This window comes from Chironomus tepperi, unplaced genomic scaffold (assembly GCF_022539635.2).
Source record: "Chironomus tepperi strain 1889 unplaced genomic scaffold, CSIRO-AGI_Ctep_v1 contig_298, whole genome shotgun sequence".
Taxonomy (NCBI): domain Eukaryota; kingdom Metazoa; phylum Arthropoda; class Insecta; order Diptera; family Chironomidae; genus Chironomus; species Chironomus tepperi.
Window position 1 is genome coordinate 732973 of NW_027226420.1, and position 25546 is coordinate 758518.

General features: G+C 33.7%; 1 protein-coding gene across 2 annotated transcripts in view; it reads left to right on the forward strand.

The window, feature by feature from the left end:
• The window catches only part of Naam (Nicotinamide amidase), a 90274-nt gene that overhangs the window by 8592 nt on the left and 56136 nt on the right, over positions 1-25546 (forward strand). For both annotated transcript variants that reach the window (XM_070642824.1, XM_070642823.1), the window contains exons 2-3: positions 6029-6114; positions 6924-7126. In XM_070642824.1, coding sequence (XP_070498925.1) covers positions 7056-7126 — 71 coding nt within the window. In that variant the 5' untranslated portion in view covers positions 6029-6114; positions 6924-7055. The remainder of the gene's footprint in view (positions 1-6028; positions 6115-6923; positions 7127-25546) is intronic.

Sequence of the window (25546 nt, forward strand, 5' to 3'; positions counted from 1 at the left end):
GAAAAAATATTCATCACGCATTAAACGTTCGAATGAAATGAACAATTTTTTTATTTAATTTTTTCACCTAAATTAGATTTTAATTTTTTTTCGAGCATGTGTGGGCTGAGGAAAATGGGATGAGGAGCTTTTTGTCCATTCTGATTTATTGGAATTGGTTTTATGGGAATTTGTTGATTTGAGATTGAAAATTGCCAATTTTTAAAGGATTTTGAGGTTATAGAGGAGATAAAATGGAGTCTGGACTTACCCCAGGGCGGGAGATTAAAATCTGGCCGGATTAAATCTTGTTATTACTCCAGGGTAATCGAAAGAATGTCAGCTAAACGTGCGGACAGAGAATTTGTACAAACTAGGTCACACAGCCAGCAACAGAGTAAGATCGAATGCCTTCTGTTGTAACCTAAGCACCACATAAGAACATGGTTACAGTAACCCCAGGGCGGGGTGACTCTGACATGATGTTGGATTCGGTCAAGATTTGATTTGAATTCGACATCATGCGAGAATCATGCCAGCCAGATGACGGATTTGAAATTGACTGACTTGGGCTATTTGGATACGCTTCTGATCCTGATTGAGGGTATCTATTAGACTTCAGACCTGTAGAACTTCAGACATGCGTATCTAAAATGCAGTAAATGTAGGGATGTGGTTCTTGGCCGAACCCTAAATATAACAGTCAAAAAGGAGACCATTTGTTCACAAAACCTTAACACCTTAGACACCTACACTAAGATACTTCCTTTTACCCTAGGCATCCCGAACAGACCAAGCTGCGATTAGTCGATCCTATGACTGAAAGTAAACTTGATATATCATACCAAGTTCCAGCATTTTCAGCCTTATATCTTAGCGATTTCAAACTCGTTCGAAAATTTACCCACCACTGCTCATTTATCACATATGCTTTCATTACCCCCAATAATTTATTTAGTGTTTCAAATGCTTTAATCAAATTAATGAATTATCTGAAGCGATTTATATGCTGAAAAAAAGTAAAATATTAAATTTTCATGTGTTCAGCTTAATTATGTCTGTTGACATTTTCGAATGCATAAATTGAAGCTGATTGTTTCTCGTTGAGCACAAAAATAAAAAAAGAAATTGAATTGTCATACAGACATGAGATGAATCGATAAAATCAGTCTTGACAAATATCAAGATTTCACGCTTCCATTGTCAAAGTTTAACAAATTTGTTTGATTTCTTTTTTCTATCTTCTGTGCTGTTTTTTTTTCGTTCGTTTAAATTGACTTTCATCTATGCTTGGAGCATTAAACTGAATCAGTTTATGAAGTGTACACAGGAAATTCAGAATGTCTACACATTGAGTCAACTTCCATTAAGACTTTTTTTTATTCTTTTTACTGTATTTTAATGTATAAACATGATTTGTACTCGAGATTGAGGAAGAAATCAAGTAAATTGAGAGAAAATTTCTTGAACGAGAAAGTTCTTGGAAGAATTTGTTCATTTTGCTCTTAGGAATTTCATGATTGAAATTTCTTGGAATTGAATAGATAAACATAAGTTAGGTAACTTTTAGTTCTCGATTATTGTTAAGTTTCAAATGAGGAAATGTGACCCTGCATATCCAAGAAGGGATTCAAACTCAACCTAAATGATCCATTTAATTAACACAAATGCCTCGAGTTCGAGTTCAGAGAATGTTTAGTCGGATTCAATTGTTCAATCACTGTTCAAACCACATCAACTTGGCGTGCTGTGTTCTTGGGACATAAGTTGTGGCTAGTAACAATGCATTGATAAATCTATGTCCTAAGTGACACGAGATTCCATTTTTAAGCAACATAGAGTTCGGAGTCCCTTTTTAATCTTCTTTCCTTTCTTTTATCAATATCTAATGGAATCCACCTCTATGTGGCATCCATTTGACTGCCAAATAGAGCCCGTCTACTTCTGGCTATTTGGCAGTCATTTGCATGTCATACAGAAGTGGCAATACTTAAATTTTGTATTAATAACAGATCTTTTGGAGGTGCCCTTAAAGCTCCGTGGTCAAGCATTCTTCATTTTTGTCGCTTGAGCTCTGAGAGCTTCTAATAAATGGCAATGGCAATCCTCTCTGATTCTGTAATGATTGGGAGATCGAGTTCTGATGAGAATTGAACTCACGTCTTTGCAATAGAGAGTACTATAGATGCCCAATCTGTTGCCATTTCAAGATTGAAACATTAATAATCAACACAACAATTTACTCAAATAACTGAGAACAAGAACACAATAACCCATAGTTGATCTTGTTGTATTCAAAACTTGTAAAATCAATGATGAAATTTATTGCATGGGGATCAAATAAATTGAACTTTTATTAACTTATCTCTCGAGTATACCCTCATTCCCCATTTCTTACTTCCATCAATACATCATTTTAACCCGCAGTGCAATCAATCTTATTCCTTGCAGCTATTAAGTGAATAAATTAATAATTTTACAACAAAAAATATATCCTGTGTAATTTGCAAATGACAGCAAATACATTTTCAATATCAAATTTTGCTTGTGGCATTTTTGGCGTTTATATTTGCTCATAATTGCATCATATTTCATAAACTTTAACGAAATGACTTTTGCAGCTATACTCGATACATAATCATCGATTTATTGGATGACAATTTTTGCGATGATTACATGTCATCCGTTAATGCATACTTATTGAAATGAAAGTTGAAACTTTTACTGTAATATTGGTATAGAGGGGGGTCCTCGATTTGAATAAAATCAGTTTGAACTTTCACCTGAAAATATTTGGATATAAAAGTAACAATATTATGGCTTATAATTGGATTATTTTCCAAAAAAATTCATTATTCAAACCATGGACCCCCCAAAAGTATCATTATTAAAACCATGGACCCCCCAAAAATTAACATCATTAGAGCAGCAATTGAACTAGAAATTTCCCAAATTAAATCACAGAACTAGAAGCTCAATAATTAACCAACCAAATGAATAAAATTTTTGGATACATAAATTTACACTCACTAGCTATGCCATAATCACAAAATGGTTGTTCATTGCTATCCATATCATCATTTATAGTTTACTTCATTTAGTGGACGATGAGTAGTTGTTGATGATGGTGATGATGACGGTAAAAAAACTAAAATAAGATAAAAGTTGAGGTGATGCAGAACTAACAGTACATGAAGGAATGTTGAGTTAGTCTGTACGGCTGAATACTTCATCACAATAAACATCACGAAATGAAAAGGCTTGCTGTTGCATTTATTGTGATTTTATGTGCTCTATGCTGCCTTATTGTGATTATCTGTATTTTTGGGTAGTTTTTGGTATGTGAATGAATTCTTCTGTCTATAGAATCTAGGAACTGTATCTTTTAAATTGCATGTTATGCCTTTAAAGCACAGAATTCAACCTCAGTCATAGATGACCGTCTTTAAAGCAATTTCCTTTTAATTTAGCTCCACATATGAGCTCGTATGACTTCTAATAAATCAAAGAATTATCATTTTTACTAAAATATGCATGCAGTTAAGTTGGTTAGTTTGAAGTGTATACATACATGGAAGTTTATGTCAACAAATGTTAATTTCATCTATTCAAGTCGAATGGGGAATAGAAATCCAGTTATTTGCATATAATGAATCAAATATGAGTAAGAATATGCATATATATATATATATCTATGTGGGATATCTGATTTGATTAGGAATCAAATGGATGTTGTTGATTTACATGCTGATTGTGTTTTAATGAACTGTCTATATGCTGATGCAGAGACATAAGATTGGATCTTTATCAGCACAGTCAGAATTGTCGTGGGGATTCATCAATGATGTGCTTAGTACAAGAAGATGTAATGCTTTTTAGAAAATTGAAGTCAAGGACGGGATATCTAATATGTAGAATTTCCTATAAAAAAAACTCGCTCAAACCTAGACCAACAGTTTATAGTGGAATCCGAACCACTTCTTTGATGAGATTACTGCCTGTAGCCTTTAAAGGGAGGCTGTAAGCCGCGTTTCCACTACATATGATTCGAAAAAGGACACTTGATGCAATAATTAAAAAGGTGTTGCAATAATTATATACCGAAGTACTAAACCATTCCACCACCGAGCCACCTCGACTCACGTTTCCTATATCCAAAATTATTCATTAAATAGTTTCAAATCAATTATTGGATTTTTTTGGAGGAACAATATGCATTCCAATATCTATTAATGTATCTTGCTTAATAATATACAAGAAAGGTAAATAAAAGAAGAAAAACTTAAGTCGATTACTCTTGGGGATCTAGCAGCAAAAAAATATTCTCAAGTTTCATAAGTGTATGCGATAAATTTTAAATTTAATGAAGAGCATACTCCTTTTTAACCCCCGTACCCGGAGCGTAAGAGAAACAGAGCTCAATTGCTCTTTGGCATAAAAAAAAGTTTCAGTAGTGAAATTATCAGAAGCACAGCGCTAGATGAAAACACAGCAACAATGTGTTATACATTGTAAACTTAATGAATATAAATTGAATTCTATTACAATGTGCTTTTGCTGTTGACTGCATTAAATTTGTTAGCTTCTTCTTAAAACACATGGATTGTCCTTAGAATGAGGATTATGTTGAATTCTTTGGGGATGAAGTTGGGTTAGTTGTGACATTGTGAATGTGTTCAGAATCTGAATTACTTCGGGAAAGCAGATGGCGTAGAAGTGGCTAAACATCCGACTACAGGATGACTTGACTCTGTGTATAAGGTCGGATTTCATCAAGTCTGGTGCCATAATTAAGCTAGTTGATTCACGCTGAGGCCGATTCTGAGGCTTGAGGTCAGTTTTCGGCCATTTCAACGTCAAATGCCTTCTAGAAATATTGTGAACCATTGCCTTCTGGTTCTAGACACATTATTACAACTTCAAATCGAGTGAGATTCGAACCCATTCCCGATTAAAATTCAAGAGCTCTAACCTCCTGAACTACCAGAGGTTATTAAGGAGCGTGACACAATGTTCACTTGAAGCTTTTTCTTAATGTAAAGGACATTTAAGCAAAGATGGCTGATTTGCCACTTAATCACTGTATCTTGTTGACGAATCCCTTTAAAATCTGACAAAACAGTCTCAAAGGAATCTCGCAAGTTTGTTTCAAATTAATGCCATTCATTGAATGTATTTACACATACATATTCTGACTTGTCATCAAAAAAATGTTGGGTGGTGGATAATTTTTCATTAAAAAATACCTTCCAAAAAGCTGTAAATGGCATGGGATGTGGATCACAATTGCAGTAGTAGATCATTATAAACCAAAAATAACCTTGAATGATATTTGCAAATAACGTGAAGCATGTATGAACTCACGTTGTCAATTGTCGTTTGTTATTTAGCTTTTATAGATATAGATAGATACAATATGTATCGTATGTCGACTTACACATTCGTATGTACATGCTAAATGAAAAGCGAAAAGCCGTTCATGCATAACATGCTTCGACAATGAACTTTTATTTGAGTTCTAATTTGGTATTCTCTTGGTGTGTAGCGTCAAAGATTTTTTTTAGCGGGATTTTCTGTATAATCCATGGAAATATGCTTGCATTTTTAGTGAATGGATGAACATTTTATGAGGAATTTGAGGAAGGACTCAATTATTAAAAATTCGGAATGGATGTTTTGAGCTTCTGATGAATTGAAATGTGCTGAACCAGTGGTTGACAACCTGTGTCATGGCATACTAGTGTGCTTTGGAAATGCTATGAACCGTATGTCGTGTATGGTTTTGGTCAAGGTGTGTCGTGGCATCAACACGTTTGGACAACACTGGTTTTATCTTCCATGCGCTCTAAATCTCATCACATTCCGAACATTTTCTACTCGTACCTAAATTGCTTCTGTACTTAATTCGTAATTCTAATTTGCAGAATAGAATTCATTGATTCAAAAATATATTCATAGCAGTCAGTCTATATTTTGGATAATTTTATTACAACAAAACTTTAATTCTATATTTTATTTTCTATTTACATCATATATGGCAAATATAAAGCAAGCAACATAACCATTTGAAAAAGTTTTGATCATTCATCCAAGAACAACTGTTGAGGAACGTTTGTCAGTCGCTACTGTCGAAAGGTAAGTCCATTAATAGTCTCTTATCTTGTTTACTGAGCTTATTGTTGAAAATTCGAAATTTATTGAACTTCCGGGTGTAAGTGTTGTGAGTTTTTGTGATTAAAACAGTGCCTTGGATGGTTGATTAGATGATTTGGCTGGTTAGAGTCTAGTTATATGGATGAATTATCACATCTGGATGTCAGTAGATGTTCAAATAGCTAGACATTTACTGAACAAGTCATTAAATTGTTTGCTTGACTTTAGAATCGTTCGTTTACTGTGAAATACAGAATATGACTTTTCTAAGCATGTTGCTTCCAGTTCCAATTCGAGTTAAGTTACTAGATCGACACAAATTATTCATGGCGCTCAAATGGCCATCAAATGACGTCCAAGTGGCAGTTTTCGTGTTGATTCCCATAAATATTGTCATTTGGATGCCACGTGGCTGCCATGTGGTCTAAATGTGGCTACCATGTGGTCTAAATGTGACTACCATTTGGTCAACATGTGGCTGTCATAGAAAACTTGTATCGATCGGGTTAATTTCAAGCTTTGTTGCCAACGAACGAAGTAAACGATCTTAATCCTTGACCTTGTTAATACCAAACATGGAAGCTGATAACTTCCAATCGACAGTCGATTCTCATTTTATATTATTCTCTAAATTTCGACTGTAGGCATTGAGAAAATAAAAAGAAATTGAATAAAATGTTGATTGTATGAATGTGTTAAATCCGTTGTTATAGCAAAGTTTTTTCAATAAAACATTTTTTTTTTCCTTCCCTTATTTTTTCTCTCTTTTCATTATTCCTCAACATCGGCAGTTCTTAATATCCACGATATCGTGCTACCTCTCGAAAAATACAAAAAAAACAGTGCCTGTTGTTAGCCTTGTGTATTCATCAGAGTGTTTTTGAAATTTCATAAGTACACCCCGAGTGGCAATCAGAATTATTATGGATTCAGAAGCAATCGAGCTGTCGTTAGTAGCCATGGATAGTTGTTTCACGGCATTTGATAAGGATTGGTAAGTCAAATTTTCTCTTTTTATTTAATTACTTTGGATTTAAATTTTAAAAGGATATAAAATTGATTTTAAGTTGGAAGTGCTTATTGAAAAAATATTAAGGAAAGTAATTAAATGTGCTACATGGAAATGATAATTTCTATTGGACATGGAAAAATGTTTTATCGAACATGATGTGTGACAAATTGACATTCAAGGTATGAAGACCTTGGTGTATATAAAATATTCATAAAAGATATGATAGAAATTGATATTGAAGGCATTCTAGTCAAAAAAGTGTGACAAGTAATGAATCAGTTTCTGAGAAACTTTTTGTGTAATCATGTTTCTATCTTGTGTCTTGTGTGTTGCCTGTATTATTCAACAAGGTTGCTATTTATAGCTTCTAATGTGATATTCTGTGATTATGACAGATTTATATTGAATCTAGGGATTTCTATCTCGTTTACTCATTGTTGATTGTATTGTAGAAGTTAGTCGGTTGTGAATCTTACAATATCTAGCCTGATCAAGGGACTGTCACCCTGCAGACGAACATACAACAAAGTATCTTTATGAATCTATCATTTGACTTTCGTATTCGAGCATAAAGCTCAATTGTCAGCTGAATTAGTGAACACTCTTAGGGGTCATTCACTTATTTTGTTCGCGAGGTGGTAGAGTGGTCTGCGATGGCGTAGTGTAGGGCCCCTTGTTGACATATATTTAATATATAGTCGGCTTCGGAGTTAGTCTTTGGCTTCCGAATCCAGAAACTGTGCTCACTAAGACATTAATTGCATCCAGACAACTGATTTTGACCCATTTATACGGCAGAAAGTGCTCTACGCCACATTGCGTCGCACCGCATTCAGAGTTCGCAACCATCGCTCTATAACAATCCTTAAACTTGGTTTTAACATAAATTTACAAACAAATACGAGAAAATTCATAAAAATAAATAATTAATTTAGCAAAAAGCACTTAAATCTGATGGGTGTTTTGTGATATTGCATGTGTAAACAAGTAAGCATTGAAAAGAGTCATTAAGAGGTTGTCGAAAATTGCCATAAACACAAAATACCACTTATGATTTAATGACAGGTGTAAAATTAAACTTTTACCACTTGATCTGTGTATAATAATTACAAATTCAACAGCACCTCATAGGCACTTAGTAAATCCAGTTTATCGAAAAGTTTAAATTAACTCAGTTCCTCCCCTTCATTTCGCACATGCTTCTATTTTATTTTTATTATGTAATATACACAACAACGAGTATCATTTTTTTTTGTTAGCTGTAAATCTTTCGAGTGCGTTTACTTTTTCCGGCATTCATTTTCGTGAAACTTTATATTTTATGCTACATATATTAATCAAACAAACTATAGTAACGGTGCTATTTTCGTCATTGTATACCGATGAACAATACAACTGTGAAAAGACGAAAGGAATTTACCTCAATGAAATAGGAAATAAGGGAAAATTTATGTCTTAACTATGACGCTCGTGTAGATTCTTGCGTATCATTAATTGCGTAAAATGTTTAACGCTTATAAACTTAAACACGTCAGCGTTGCTATAAAGTGTACTGAAAAATTATTTATGCGATTCGTGATAGCAGGAAAAGATAGAGAAAATTTTCAGAAATTCAGAATTCTTCTTGGATCTTGGATCTTGTTTATGATTATTTGCTGAAAGTTTAATTTTTATTGTCAATGCTATGACGCGTACGTTTCATGGTAATATACTAGAAAGGTTATTAGTATCTTCTTCTGCTTTGGGTTGATATCATGTTGATGTTAAAGGTGTCCTTGAAGTTACTAAGGTTCCATGATTGTTTGAAACAAGGCTCGAATTCGAAGCTACCCCTAACTGGCAAAGAACATGCTCTTGAGAACGGAGTTCGGTATCCGTTGGGAGTACCATATGGACTTCTTATAGACTTTACTTCCTTATATGTGTCGCTTAGAATTCAAGTTCTAGGCTAGCACTTCGATAACAATTGTAATTTGATGAAAACCGAGTTAAAAGATTCACAATTCGGAATGTGTCCTTAGACATACTCTAGATTCTGCCGTGATATGTATTGTGTCCTAATTTGCAGATCTGGAAGGAGACCCGAATCGAATTTTGTATACAAAACCTAATTATATTTCAATCCCTACTATATTGCATCTTTTCTAAAAAATACACTCTATCCATCAAAAACCTGAATAATTTTCAAACTTGTTCCTAAAATCTCACAAAACATTCCAATTTATGAACCAGAATTGAGCCTCCATGTAATACATAAAGTGCGACAATGAGCAAATATTTCAATTATTGTACAAAAATTCTTGTTTCTAATTTGATAGATGTTCTCTAGCAATTAAACTCATAGAGACAGTCTCTAGATTTGAGTAGCAAAAACCAGAGCTCGAAGTCGATATGGTTGAAGTCGACTTGAGTCGACTCGACTCGACTCAAAAACACTAAACTTCAAGTCGACTCAAGTCGAGTTCATTTTTTTTAATCGACTTCGAGTCGACTCGAGTCGAGTGTTTTTTTCAAGTCGACTCGAAGTCGACTCCGAGTCGACTTCAAGTCTCCAAGAAAAATATATTTTTCTTAACGAAACTCATTTCTGTTTGCGCTTGTGAAGTATATATTTACATACAAAAAAATTACCAAATCAAATTTTTCCGAGTTCATTTATTCTTTTTTGATTTTTTTCATGCAAAAAACTTTCAAAAAATAAATAACTAATAGTCATTAATTGATTATCTTGTTTAATTTTAAAACATTATAATAAAAATAACAAATAAAAAATAAATTAAGAGATTTATAAACTTTTTCTAAATTTCTTTCTGTAAAAAGCTGGAGAAATTCCTATTTCATTAATTTTTTGAAAGTATCTTGCATAAAGAATCAGAAAATAATTAAAAATTTGAAAAAAAAGGAGATTTTGCAATCTTTTTATATGTAAATATATACTTCACAAGCGCAAACAGAAATGAGTTTGATTAAGAAAAAATTATTTTTCTTGGAGACTTGAAGTCGACTCGGAGTCGACTTCGAGTCGACTTGAAAAAAAACACTCGACTCGAGTCGACTCGAAGTCGTCTAAAAAAAATGAACTCGACTTGAGTCGACTCGAAGTCGAGTTCGGTTTTTCTTGTCGACTCGAGTCGACTCGACTCGACTTCGAGCTCTGCCAAAAACTTTTTTGTGTACTTAGAAAATAAAAATTCAAAGAATGTTGTATCCATGACAGTGTACTTAATATAATTGAAATTTTATTCTCACATTCAAGTCAAGGACAGAGTGTTGCTGTTGGGACTAATTGTTGTATTTGTTTAGGAACTAATTAAAATTAGCATAGAATAGGCAAGTGACATTGGAATTAAAGACTCCACATCCACTCTCTGCAAAAAAAAATTTATTATCGTAATAAAATATTGCATCGTTTTAATGAAAAGCCACAGCTAATGCTCTGCGGCCGAGAAAATCGCAAAGCATTTTCATGACTAATGACATCCATAAAAGAATGAAGTGATTGTTCACACAAGCATAAATAATTCAATTTTTATCTTCAACATTGAGTAAAAAGAAATTAAATATGATAATTTGAATTTGATGGATTATTCATTGAATTGTTTAAGAATTGACAAGTTCGCGATATTTTGTCGTTCTGAATTAAGAAGTCATTCAACAGTATTGAATGGTTTATTAATATTTTCTTGGAATTAAGGCACAGTACAGTAAACACGAAATGTATAATCGGGCCCGAGTGAAGCAAATGTTCGAAGCTTCACGTTTAGAACTTTTAGCTATTCAGATCATTTGAATCCAAAGCTGCAGGGAATTGCCGAATCAGGGCAATTCGTGGCTAATAAGACCTCTGAATACAGTAGATCAACAGTATATAGTGGGATCAGAATCTTTACTTTGATGATTTTACTGTCTGTAGCCTATAAAGGAAGGCTGAGAGCCTCGTTTCGACTACATATGATTCGAAAAAGGACACGTGAAAAATTGCGCATGCCGAGTCTCGAACTCATGATCGCTGAGTCGAAGTGCAATGATTAAGCCCCGAAGAACGAAACCACTGCGCCAATGAGCAACTTCAATCCTGTAAGAACGTCATACAATAAGCAAGTAATAAGTGATCGGATCCTATATGGCTGATCATATATGGCATAATCCGAAATGGCACGCATAAGGACTCCATGTCAAATTCTTTTCCATCTGTGTCACTCGGGACGTTAAATGATGTCATGTTAATTTATGGTAAAATTGGAATGTGTGATGCAATATTCTATAGAAATTTCCAATACACTGTAGGATGATAAAGTCAGCCTTTGATGAAATTCTGCAAGCATGTCATGAAATCTGAGAACAATTGTCGATTAATGACACTGACATTTAAAAAACATTTTATCGATAAAAATTTTTTAAATGCTGAACTGCTCATTTATTCAATGAACGTGAAAAACTCTCTCATCCTTATGTCAACAGTGAAAAATGAAAATTTTTTGTGTTTCATGCTACCTTGATTCACTGTTTATTTTATCGATTAAATCACTGAAGGAAATATTAATTGCTCTGTATGCCTTTGAAGCGATTTAAAAATCCGTGGAAAATCGTATTTTATTTGATGAAATTGAATGGGAAATATAGCTATTTTTGGATAGGGGTGCTTATTGATGGAACCTTTGTGGAAATTACTCTTTTCTGTTGTATGCATTTTCGTGGAAGGCAATAAAAGTTTTGAACAAATTTTAAGCCTTTTTTCGTTCATAAAGAATATTAATAATAAATTATCAGAAGGTTATGGTGTGTTTAGTAAGCTTAAGGAACTGCCAATGGTGCAGAAGTGTTGCTAGGTGTGGAGAGTTTGGGACAATCTTACTTATTTGAGGGAAAATACCATTAATTTTGCAAGAATTTTTCGAGAAGGAAAGTCTTAAAGATCCTAAACCTTTCAAAAAGGGACTTGCTTTGAAAATTCTTGGTCAGAGCCGTGAAAGACAAAGGGACGATGCTTTTCTAAATTTCTTGATACTAAGTATCACGGCTAAGCTGCTAGGGGGTCGTTCCTTTATTACTTATAAAAAAGGAATTTTCAAACAACTACTTCCATTCCTCCTTCCAGGAACAGACAAGTTAAGTGACAAGGTTTGTCAACTTTGTTGCATTTTTGACTAGTTTGTCAAATTTTGAATTCTTTTGCCACAAATTTTGAAACGATTTGTCACAATTTTGCCTCTTGCTCCATCAGAAAGTGAGGTCCATCCTTCCTCCCTTAACAACATCTAACTGTCAATAATACTAGTAAGACAAGAATTTCACATAATAGCAATGGTATTGCCATATGTTTCATGATTTACATGATGTGTGACCCCCTAGATACACCCCTGAAGTCTTCCATATGAGTGCAACAAAGCCATAATGAATCTTTATTGAGAATATAGAATATTGAATACACCTCAAGGTCTACATCTAATCTTCAAAAAGCCAACATCTTTAGTGTCAACAAAACACTTAAAAATTCAAGCATAAACTGTGAGCTAGACAACTTTATCACACATTTCAAGATAGTCGTTTAGTTGAAAGAATCTCAGTCAAAATAAAAATCTTAAAATGCCCTTTTTTTTTGGGTGTAAAAAGTGTGCAAAAAAAAAGGAAAAAGGAAAAGTTTCGCAAAAGGTAGAAAAAAAAATATTGAAAAGTAAAAAAAGGAAGCTTTTGCTTTCTTTACATAGGTCGATTCCTTTAGAAATGACCAAACAGGGAGAATAAACTTTTCATTCCTTTTTTTTCATTTTACGGCGAATTGATGTGAAAAAATTTCTCTTTTATTTTCCGTTCCTTAATACAGCATTAAATTCAATTTTTTTTTAACAAACATTTCATTGCCACTTGACAGAATTACACGCTTCTTGAACTTAAAGAATCTTATTCCTTTATATTAAATGTCCGCTATTGAATTTTCTCTTGACGTCTTCGACTTTGTCGCCTGCGGTTGTAATTTTCCAGCTGTAAATCATTCAAGTGAACTCCTTTTTTCAATTATTTTCATTTCATATATCTTCTTGTTATCAACACAATCCCATATATATATATGAACGTAGAGCACAAATAGTAAATCTTCTTCCTCCCTTCTTTACTCTGTTTATGTCTATATATCTGTGTACGTACGTTGAATTGACATATTTCATGTTGTCACCGCATTTTGAAGCCAATTTTTCGTCCATCATCATTTATCGAATCCTTTTTTGATATATAATCTTTCAATGTGTGCCAATGTGTAGAGGTTGAAATGAAGACAATAGGTGGAAACCTTAAATACAGGTTACATGCTGAATACACTTTATGTCGGTAGACTGCTCGAGCATGCCTAATTCTCTATGTCATTTTTAGAGTTTGAACCTTTTCCATATTAATGCCAAGATGTAAAGGTGCCCTGATGACACCGTTACGGCTGATTTTGACTATTTTCGTCGCATAAACTCCAATTTGCTGCTTCGTGCCTTAATAGAAAATGAGTATCCCCGCTTAAATGACCGTACTCATGAGTATACCCAATAAATGTTATGGAGCATACTCAATTTTGTCTACATCCATCTTGTGTGTTCATAGTTAGGGGTCCGAAAATTACCGGTAATCGGGATTTGACGGTAACGGATATTTACCGGTAATTACCGGTGATACCGGTAATATCCGTATATTCCGAATATATATATCCGAATGTTTAGGGTAAAAAAAAGATTTATTTTTTGTCACTTTTTTTTGGTCATTTTTAAAAAAAGCCATTTTTAAAGGATGGCTTGTATAGAAGAGTTGTAAAACATCCAAAAGTAAGAACTTTTGCATTCCTGCAGTTTAAAATTTCCAAAAGAAAAAATTTGAAAAATGACCGAAATTTTGTCAGTTTTCGATCCTGCCGCTTGCGCTTAATAACTAGTTTTTCATAACCCAATAAGTACCTGAAAAGTTACATTTCTCATCTCTCGATCATTCTTCAGGATTCATCATACAAAAGAAGTAGATCAGAAGTAATTTTTGGTAATTTTTTCCAACAGTAAGTTTTAAAATATATGCAATGCTCACTGTGAAAAAATATGACCAAATAAGATTTTTTTGACCAAAAATTACATTTGACTTTGAAATTTATTTATCTTGGAATTGGCAAGTCTAAAAATTCTTTTGGAAATATCCACATTAAAAGTTTTCAAAAGAGAAAAATGTCTAAAAATAACGAACATAAAAATAAACTGCGGTCTTAATATTTGAATTTTTAAAAAATTCGTTAAAAATCTGTTACCGCTGGATAATCCATATTAATGAACGGTAACGGTAATGGATATTACCGGTAATTACCGGTAACGGACGGTACGGATATCCGTCATTCGGACCCCTATTCATAGTGTCACTGACCTTCAAAACCACACGAACCACACAGTTTCCATCCCAAGAAAAAAAGGAAAATGAGATTTCTTTCCCAAAAGAGAAGCATGCCAGTAAATTAAATTTAATACTCTCATACCGAAATAACCATACATGATGCCTTAAAAATATTGGTTAATCAAGTTTAAATATGATTTTGTCGATGACGGAGAAGAACGAAGGAATCGACAGTCAGTTCACTTGATCTCATAAAATGTGTTCGTGCACTTTTTGATAGCACACTGACATTGACATCAAAACTTATGGCTTATGGCCACACAATTCGCACGATATAAAATGAAAATTAAATTGATTGCACATTGATGGATTTGTTGACTGATTGGGAGGGGTCGGTTTGTCTTGTTGGATGAGGTGCTTTAGTCTCCGAAGAACTCGAAGTCGAATTTTGTATGAAGACAAGTCGACTTGAGTCTACTTAACCATACAAAATCAGAGTCGACTTCGAGTTCTGATTCTACGGCCTAGAAATTCAACTGCAAATTGTACTGATGAGTTTGATGAGCCTTGCCTAAGTTATGTCTAGAGTACGTCTGCAGGCCTGGATCGAACTACAGTCTAAGACTCCATACCTGTACATCTAAAATGGAGACCTTCGATTCTTGGTCGAACCTTACGGAATGGGAGGGTATAGTTGACCCAGAATCCCTTCCCTGATCAATCATTGCTGATCACTTAACATTCCCACCACTCAAACTCCCTCAATTCCACCAAAAAATTCAATTAAAATGCGCAAACTTAAATTGATTAACCAAAAATTCACCAAACTCAATATTTTGTTGTTGCTGCCATTTCCTAAATTGAAATTTATGTATTGCCGAATTGAAATGTTTGATGTCAAGAGAGAATTTATCGATGAGGTAGTGCTTGCAATATTCTTTTTTTTTGTGTATGGTGCGTTCATTTTCACCTTCTTCTCTCATTCCAATCCACTCACTGTCTATCGTCTTTTTTTTTTGTATGCCTCTTTAAAGGCATCACCACGAGAAGAAATAAAAAAAAAAATTGTGGAAAAATGACATGGCATGATGAACTGTTTCGAGGGTGAAAAAAAATAAAAATTTTTCAAAGAGGTTTTGTTGGATGTGCTCGACGGGGGGCAAAAAGTGCCAAACAACATTCGAAGCAATCAATTTTTCAATTTGAACCGTATAAAAATTGTATGACGTATAAGTATATATAATAAAATATTGAATAGACTTGACTGAGCATCGGACTTAACGCGATTTGCTACCATTTGACCGTTAAAAAATTGAATGAGCTCATGTGGAACTGGCAAGAGGGAAAATTCATAAATTTTACATTTTTAATGCATACGAAAGTGGCAGTGGCTTTCATTTGAAAAAAAATATTGGCAATAAATTTATCGAAATTTTTTTTTATTTCATTTCCAAAAAAAAATTCAATGCCGATTGGTGTGAGGTATTAGCTTCGATTTTATTGCCTGAGTTTTGTTTTTAAAGCTTGACATGAAAAATATTGCCTCTATGAATTTTATGCAGGAAAAATGAGGGTAGGAAAATGAATTCTATTCCTTAACTAGATTGATTAGCGTGAGCAACAGCAAAGAACTTGAAAAATTTATGCTTGGAAGAAATTGTTACGACCTTAATAGTTGTAAAAAGATAGTAAAAAATGTGTAAACGTCAATATTGATAATCTTGAGGTTTTATATGTTCTTTTATATAATTAGTAGAGAAGTTGAATTTGATTTGGATTCTAGACAGAAGCGAAACTAGAACGATTTCGTAAGTGCTCAACCTCATGAAGAGAATGGGTTACAATCTTATAACCCTAAAATGCCTGTTCGACGCCTTGGCATCGTTTAATTTCTTCGATGGAAATGCCTTTAATTGATGGTACAATTTGTGACTCTTGAATACGCAACAGCTAAGATCAAGCTAAGATGAGAATAGCTAAGCCATAATTGCAAAAGCTAAGACAGTCTAAAAGCGACGAATCCGGCCTGATATTTCTTGGGGTCGAGCTAGGGTCGTTAGCGTAGAAGATAGACACTCTAACCCAGGCTCTTATCAATTTGAGGCAATTTAGGCAGATATTCAATCGGTCATATTTGGGTCTTTATTTGCTGGCCGTGTGATCCATAGCCTCTCTCATTTGTCGTCTAAACCAAAATATATCACTGGCTGCTCTTTGTCAAATTGCCAATACTAAATGCGTCACTATTTGGGTCCTATTAATTATAATCCAGAATTAGACGTTCCCATGAAACATTGAACAAAACGAAGAGGGTTTTCGAACCTGCAACAACCCGTCCCCACCTCCTTTAATTTGTGAATTAGCGGAAATCAATTAAATTTCCAGAAACTTCACTATTAATCTTACAGTTTGTTCAAAACGGAATTTTTAAAGGTTTTGAAAATCTACGGCTACGGGTAATGAAAGCAGTAATTCATTTAAAAGGAAATAATTTGTATTGAACCCCCAAACATACAACCCCAAAAAAGCATTATTAATTCTAAATAGAACTTCCATTTACGGAAATCCTTTAAAAAGCTTCCCCTCTAATATATTCAAAACAGAAACCATAAATTTCAATAGCTAGAAAAATACAATCGATATCCTTCCTAATCACTAAGCACGAAGAAGAATCCATGGAAAATGACATATGATTTATCAATAATCGTATGACATTATTGCGCGATTTTATTATTCACTTCCATGAGACACATTCATAACGCAATTTTCATCCAAAGAAAAGTAAAAAGACAAAAAAAAGTATTTCGAGTATGAAAGGAAAGTAAACCTTACAAATTAGTCGTTAACATGAAAAGGATGAAACATGGAAGTAGATGATGCATGTACATGGAAATTCATAAGGAAGTAGGAAAATGAGCAATAAATGCTTGCAAAAAAATATAATCCGATTAAGGTACAATAAGAATGAGTCGTGAATGGCAGGAGTGAAAAAAAAGAAGTATGAAGCACAATAAAAACGACTTTCACGTACGACCTTTTAGATTTTTCATACAAAAGAACAGACATTAAGTTAAATAGCAAGACATCTATCTAAGAGTCAAGTGAATGAGATCAATTCTCTCTATTTTTTACATGAAATTTTTGCTGTGAATAGCGAGGAAAATAAGATTGAGCATTGATTAGAGCATTTAAGCTCCACACGTGTGTACGTGACGCATTCGGATAATTTTATTACTGATCAATAGAACTGAACTGAACATAAATGGATATGAGCTTATAGAATAGAACCATGACATTTGGATGCTATAGCTTATTTTTTGTGAAAGTTGTAATGGAGTCTTATTGAATGTGGTTTATTAGCTGTGGGTTGATCATGCTGTGGCTGATGAAACTAATGACTTACTTTAATAAATTCCATTCTAATTGATTCCTTATTTTCCATTACAAAATTGTCTAACAAAGGAACTAATGCGTTGCATTTGTGGAAAGTCTTTTACTATAGATTCTGTGCAGTATATAGCACTTACAGTACTTTATTATTGTATAGAGAATCCAATCCATTTATGGCAATAGCTTTATTGATTGCCAATTTCTATAGCTGTTGTTGCTATTATTTTCAGCAATAATTAAAATGAATTTGTTTTAAAGCTCACAAAAGCTCACTCGAGCGACGCGCACACAATAACTGAATATGTTGTTGGGGGAACAGGAGGGTAGTCAGGGGTAGGGTTTCAGATGTAGGAGTGGGGAGTGGGATAGGCGGCATTGTATGGATCAGAACAATTCAGAAAGAGATTTACCATAGCAAATTGAAGAATTCTTTCTAAAAAGGGGTGTGCAACTACTTCAAAATAGACCCCCCTTTATGCGCCCCCGGGTAAAAAAAAGAAATTAAAGCTCGAAACGCTGCGAAAAATGATTTTAATTTAAGAATGAGGCAAGGTATAATAAATTTAAATTTCCGACACGCACTTGAATATTCGCAAAAATGGCAATTTGAGTAATTCGGAGATATAGAGATATTTGGTAAAATAGAAAAAGCAGAAGACATTATAGATAGAAATGTAGATTGTGGCAGGGAGGAAATAATTTTAAAAATTGTTTTTCACTGTCAGTGATCGCTGTGGGTTTCAATTACTCGTGCATATTAAAATTCATGTCGAATTATGTAATAAATTAATGAAATTAAGTTGTTATTGTCACAATTTTGCTGCCTAGCTTGATATATAGTTTCATGTACAAAGCAGTTGGCTGATGATGTAATAGAACTGAATCCTTTGTGTAAGTCGTTGTCATCAAAACATAAGTTGAGCATAACTAAGCAATAAACTCATAATTTTAACTAAAAACTTTACATTTCGTGCAGAGAAAGTTTGACATAAATGGTTACTGAGTTACGATTCCAATTAACCTACAACCTTCAAAAACTATCGTAAACTAAACAGTTTTAGTGTTTACCTTTCATCATAAATTTTCTGACCTTTAAAATTAATTTAGAAAAAAGTCACTGAGCTTCCATAATCAGCCACTTTTGTATTTTCCATACCAACGCCCGTTTAGTCGTCTAGTTCTATTGTGCTTATATCCCGTTCCTATGTATGTCTATGTGTGTTTCTAGTAAATTGGAAAAGTTTTATTATAGCTTCTTATTTTGCTAAACTTCTAAAGTATATCAAATTATATGCCATTAAAGTCCTTATAGCAATACAAAAAATTATTGCAATAAGCCAATGTTAAAGCAATTGAAACTATTTTCATGGTGAAGAAGACCATTTAACTTTTGGCCATTATATATGATTACTTACTGTGTTATAATATCATATTGGAGAAGAATCTTCATTTTAACTTAAATTGCCTGAATTCTTTTGGTGATCTGTTGTGCGCGTGGATTGTTTTTTAGGGATGAATGTGACAATTTGGGGTGCAGTCGATTATGATGTGAGATAGGACTTGATATCCTACTCTGTAAGGTCTTTTGAATTGACATTAGAATCTAAAATCCTTGTCCTAGTTAAGACAGAGTTGTCCAAACTGTGAGTCACTAAGGGTCCGATGCTTAATTGTTGTAACCTTGATTTCTGCAGTTGATGCTTTATTCTTGACGATTTATTGGATCATTTATGCTGTATGTCTTAGATGTGATTCTTAAAATGAAACTAACAGCATCCTTTTGTAGGCTATAGACAGAAATACCTGCAAGCTAATGATTTGGTCCTTTATTTAAGTTGTAGATCCAAGGTACTGAGTGATATGATTATCACAATTATATCCTTCCTCAAAAATTACAGAAAACGACTTGCTTCAATTTGGAGAATCCAAAATGTTTCCAAAATGCGCTCCATCCAAAAATCCCCAAAAATTTTCTTACTTGTCCTCCTTTCTTTTGTTCATATTTATTACATTTAACGGGTGAACGAGAAAGAAAATTAAATTTATTATAATCTCATCATGTATAATGATATATGGGTGCAAAGACAGCATAAGACTAAAATAAAAGTTAGCGATAATAGCAATAATAATAATAATAATAATAATGATAATGTATGACTTGAAATGGTAAATATTAATAAATATTTATACACGTACGTAACTTCCCCGTATGCGTATAAAATATTTATTATTTCTGTGATAATATTTTGATTCGAGCATTTTTATATATCTAAATATTTTAGGGTAAGTACGAAATTTTCCAATATTTTGTGTGCATAAAGCGCATTTTAAGGAAGTAAATCCCCGACAATCTGAGTCTCTAATTCACAATCACATAAAGAAATCAAGACATAATCATGAGATAGTATAAAAGAGACATGATATGCAATAAAATAAGCATGTATCGATATAAGTGGTCCCACGAGGAATGAAATAAAATATGAAGAAGCACTTTGTCGTTATAGCTTCTATAGCTCATAAAATGAATCGTGCTTTGACTTGCAATAAACGACCTTCTCTTCTTTGAAAATACAAACTTTTGTGCTTTATTCCCGTTAATGTGCCATCATTTACCTTACCAACTGCCTGATGCATTCCACTTATTCTCTTTTGTGTCCTTGAACAGCTCTGACCTTTAAGATTCTTTTTAGCGCATTTTTGAAATTTTTTTCAAAAAGGTAGCTTAATAAATCACTTTGTTCGGTCGTTCGGGCGTTCGGCTGACGTTAAAAACTTTTTATCTAGACATCGTAGAGAGCTCGGAATTGTTTTAAAAGATCAGTTCCATAAAGTTATTGCGGCGCCGGCCATTTAAAAGTTTCAAATCAACGCATAAATGCTATAATTAACAATTTTTCATTTTCATAACAACAACAACAAAAACAACAACACGTTTTTTCATTGTTTTACAGTGTTCTTCAATGTTTTTTGATGTTTTTACAGTGTTTACTAAACAATGTTTGAATTTTTTTTTACCGTTATGAGGTTTGAATTATGAAAATCCGTTAAATGATAAAGTTCTTAAGTTTCTAGTATGGTGACTTGGAACTTACTGGATCTTGGTTTTTAGAGCTTGAAAGTGACCTGGATCTTACTGGATCTGGGTTTTTAAGTCTGGAAGTGACCTGGATCCTACTGGATCTCGTTTTTAGGTCTGGAAGTGACTTATTAATCAATTACTGATCGCTGGGACAAAAATGCGCTTAAGTCCCTCGATCAATAACACGAGGACTTTTGTAATTTTTTTATTCTATTTGGCATTTTTTGAATCGATGTTTTGCCGAACAGGAATAGCTTAATGGCTTATTGAAACGCTAGGATCAACATAATTTTACATAATCACAAAATGCATCAGAATAAGAAATTTTTTTGTTTTTTGTGCATGTAAAATGGTATTTTTTATCCTGTATATGCACCACAAGTTCACTTCCATTTTGTTCTGCACTTTTATCTTGGGGTGGGAAACTTTGAAAGTTTTGTTTTTTCATGGATGAGTAGTTGATTAAAGTTGTTTGTTGAGAGAACTTAGGTGTGGATATGTTTACTGTTTACTGTTTACTGTGATGTTATGTATTCAAGGACAATAGAAAGGTGCAAACTTAATAGTTATGTAAGGAGAAGTGGCATAATCATGCATTTTTGCGATGATTTGAGGCTTCAACACCCTATTCCATATCCTTATTTGTCTGATCGACAAGCTGTCGAAACAAAAAGCATTGCATTTGATTTCTATAAGTGGCAAAAGGAAGTCAGTGATAGATCAAGCTTTAAGAGATGTCTAGGAGAGGCCATGGGTCGCAATTGATTATCATAAGTAGGTTAAGCTATCAAAATCTAGTACCAGGACGGTTTGACTCTCGTTTGGTGCCATATTCAGCTTCAACTAATCAATGACATCAAGTCAGAGTCACGCCAGTCTGGGGATGGATTTTGGATCGATTAATCGATTTGTGCTGTTCGCGACAGGCCTAAATTTGCTTCATTTGAGTTGTATGTCCAGTTTTAAGGATCATAAATGTCGTTTTGAAGCAATTAGTCATCTTTGGAACTAAGCATACATCTAGTCAAATCGGAAGTAGCTATCCCTAAAATTAAGAAAATCCAAAAATCCAACCCTAGATCTCTCCTTATCAATTTAAGCCACTATTCGTTTTAGTTCCATTTCTTACTAAAATTGCATTTATTTCATTGAATTGTTGTGCGCGTTCTATATAACATTTCTTTTTTCGATGGAATTTGTGTGCGATTGGGAATTAATGAAACAAGTTTAACACAATAGAAACGAGAAGAATAAGAATAAGAAGTAGTAAATTTGTATTTTAAGCTATTTATGTGTTTTTAAATTGAAATAAAGATAAAAAATGGGAATTTTTTTGAATTTTACATAATTTATTGTTGTCGAAGATGTTCCAATACGGAATCGCATATTGCAATTGTAAAAGCACATTTGGAGCTTAAAATTTAAAAAATGTTTTTATTTTCTCTTTGTTGCTGTTTAAAATCTTGTTTAGTTTGAGATTAAGACAGTGCTGTTCAAACTGTGTGCCATGAACTGTATGTCGTGTTCGGATTTACCGGGGAGACCAGGTCGAGTCTTGCCACCGAGATGTGTCGTGGCGCAAAAAAGGTTGGACAATACTGGATTAAGTAAGCCAGCAGGAGTGGAAAATGATATTTGACTATAGAATTGCATTTTGTACTAATCCAGTGGTGGACAACCTTGTATTTTTCACGGTCCATCTTGGTGAAATGCCTCGACTGAAACCATACACGGCATACGGTTCATATCATTTTCAAACACTTTTGGCTGCACACTAGAGTTCCGCAGCTCACAGGTTTCCACCCCTGAACTAATCAATAAAGAAATTAGTATTAAATGACGTAATCTAGTGTAATTGACTCCAGAAATTTCGACATAAAAATTATTGCCTGATGACTGACATAGATTGTGACGAAACTCATCCTTGGCATTTTGTCAAGATTCAGAAGCAGCATAAAGTTGGATTAGAACCATAAAAAAATTAACCTACCCCAATGTTGATCAGAGAAGTTTCCCAAAATCGAAAAAAATGGGTTAGCAAGTTTTTCGGTATATTTATTTTTGGCAAGGATATCCTCTAAGCTTTATTTTTATAATATTTTTATTGCGTGATTTTGGCTGCTTCTTTTCTCTGATTTAATTAAACACACAAAAAGTAGCGAAAAGTAGTCGACAGCGACTGATGGAAAGGGGAAATGTCGTGTTTATAGTTCACGATGACAAACACGTGTTTTGTGATATAGTAGATCCTTTTAGTTTATTAACAATCTACAGGACGAAAAAGTTTGTCGATGTCAACTTTGTCGTTCCAATTTTATGGCATACTAAATATGCTTTCAGTTTATTTGAGTTATGCCTGAAATAGCAGCAAAAGAAAATTGATTCAATTATGATTGAATAATGGAAATTTTCTTTCTGCTGCTATATAAAGCTCCTTTGTCTTTACCTCGTTCCTTTCAACTTCTGTTTTTGAGCTTGACGTCACATTTATTTATAAGTTCATATAGATGAGAAATGATTGAATGAACTCTCGTGACAACACAAAAGGAAAAATTTTTCTCTCATCTACTTCTTAGTCAACTCCTCTTTATTTCCGCTTTAGTTTTTAATTGCTTTTTTAACGATTTTGACTTTATTTTGTGGAACTAAGTTTGAATATTTTGTTGATGATTTCTTGAAGAATAGGATTATTGTATCGGAGAGCAGGATAAAATCAGGGGAGAATCAGGAGCGAAGCAGCATAGATTGATTGGTTAGCATATTGGCTAGTGGCAGGATTTGAACCCATATACTCCTTTGAGCTGTGGTACTAGCAGGATGCAAATGTCTTAGGTGACTAGTGACAAGATGTGACATAAATCTGTGAAAAATGTGACAAAAATGAAAAACAGTCATTTATCACCTGAGTTGCCTGCCACCCTGTCTACTGATAATTGGACATTATTGAATTTTCTGTTCAGTCTGCGTGATTGACATCCGATCGACATTCTTTCAGATAAAAGCGTACCAAGTGGTTGTCACTTGGGTTTAGGCAAATTGCGGTCTCAATATATGCCAATACACAGCCCAATTACACGAATTTTGGCTTAACCAAGTGTTTTAGATACGCAGGCATCCCGTTTATGGCTATTACTCATAGTTGGTCCAAACCTAAAGTCTTCCAATTTTCATTCGAACCCTTCTCTTTACGGCATCCATAATATAATGATAATTCAACGATAGCTTCTGGATATCCTCCCAAGTCGATACTTACTAACCACAAGAGACTCACATAAGACATCCGAAAAAAATTCCAACATAATTGTCATCATGACCCGAAAGCAAATAAATCCATTACAAAAAAAGTTCTCCAAGATCGGATTGCCATGTCTAGTAAAGTAGAACATGTCTGCAAATAAAATGACGCACAAATTGTGTAAATATGTGTACTATATGTCCATTGTCAAAAAAGAGACAAGAAGAAGAAGATACAAGTCTTTCATTGCTTTAATGTCTTCTTGAACATCACTTCCCCACTCCCCCTACATTCTCTTAAAGCAATCAGAGATAATCGCAATAAATTATTCAATGTGAGCTTTATGTCTGCACAATAGTAAATACAATGAACAACCGATGTAATTTATTATGCTTTAAAAGCATTAAAAAGTGTAGCATGGATTTAATGGCAAACGATACATAAACATTTTCTACCTCCATCCCTTTAGATTGTTCCTCTTATGTTTTTATTGATATTTTGGTATAAAAATTTTTTAATCGTGCAAAATTGAACATTACAAGACAAATTAATGAATTTTTTATGAGGATTACATCTTCCTTCTATACGTTCCATTAAGAAGCCTCTTCATATTGTTCTTGATACATATTAATCATATTAATAAATAATGAAGTGATGGAGAAAATTGAAAGCAATAAATATTTATATAGTTGAAGATTATATTTGGTGAAGGTTCTATTGTTTCAATGCAATATTGATGAGTTTGTGTAATAATGCGTTGTATGGAAAGATACTTTGCATGTTAACATTTAATTGGTCCATTTTATCAGATTATATTGGGAATTTTCTAAGTTACTTATGTGAAAATTGAGAATCATGTGATGTTGTTTGTTGGGGAACTGCCATTTACTTATTTATTTACTTCACTGGTCGTACAGATCAGTTGTGATCCATGACCTTCCACAGTAGTCGCTTGAAACTGGCTCTATCGCTGACTTCCACTTGCCAATTTCCGATACCAAGCGCAATACTATGGAAATGGCATTTACTTCTGGAAATCGTATTCACTTATTTCTGGCTGTAGAGATCAATGGTGACCCATGGCCTCCCTCAGATGTCACCTGAAACTGATCCTATCACTGACTACCGTTTGTCTATTTCAAATGCCGATTACAATACTCCCTAACATACAAAGAGCATGTTCACATTAATGAGCTTACTCACAGCATACTTTTTTGAAACAAATGAGCATGCTCATAAAAGTGAGTTCGCTCAGAGTTGCTCTTTGTCTGTTAGTGACTGTCCCAACCAACTCCTTCATTCTTTGGCCGTCCTCGTTATTTTTTGTCATCGTAGATTGCTGTCTAGA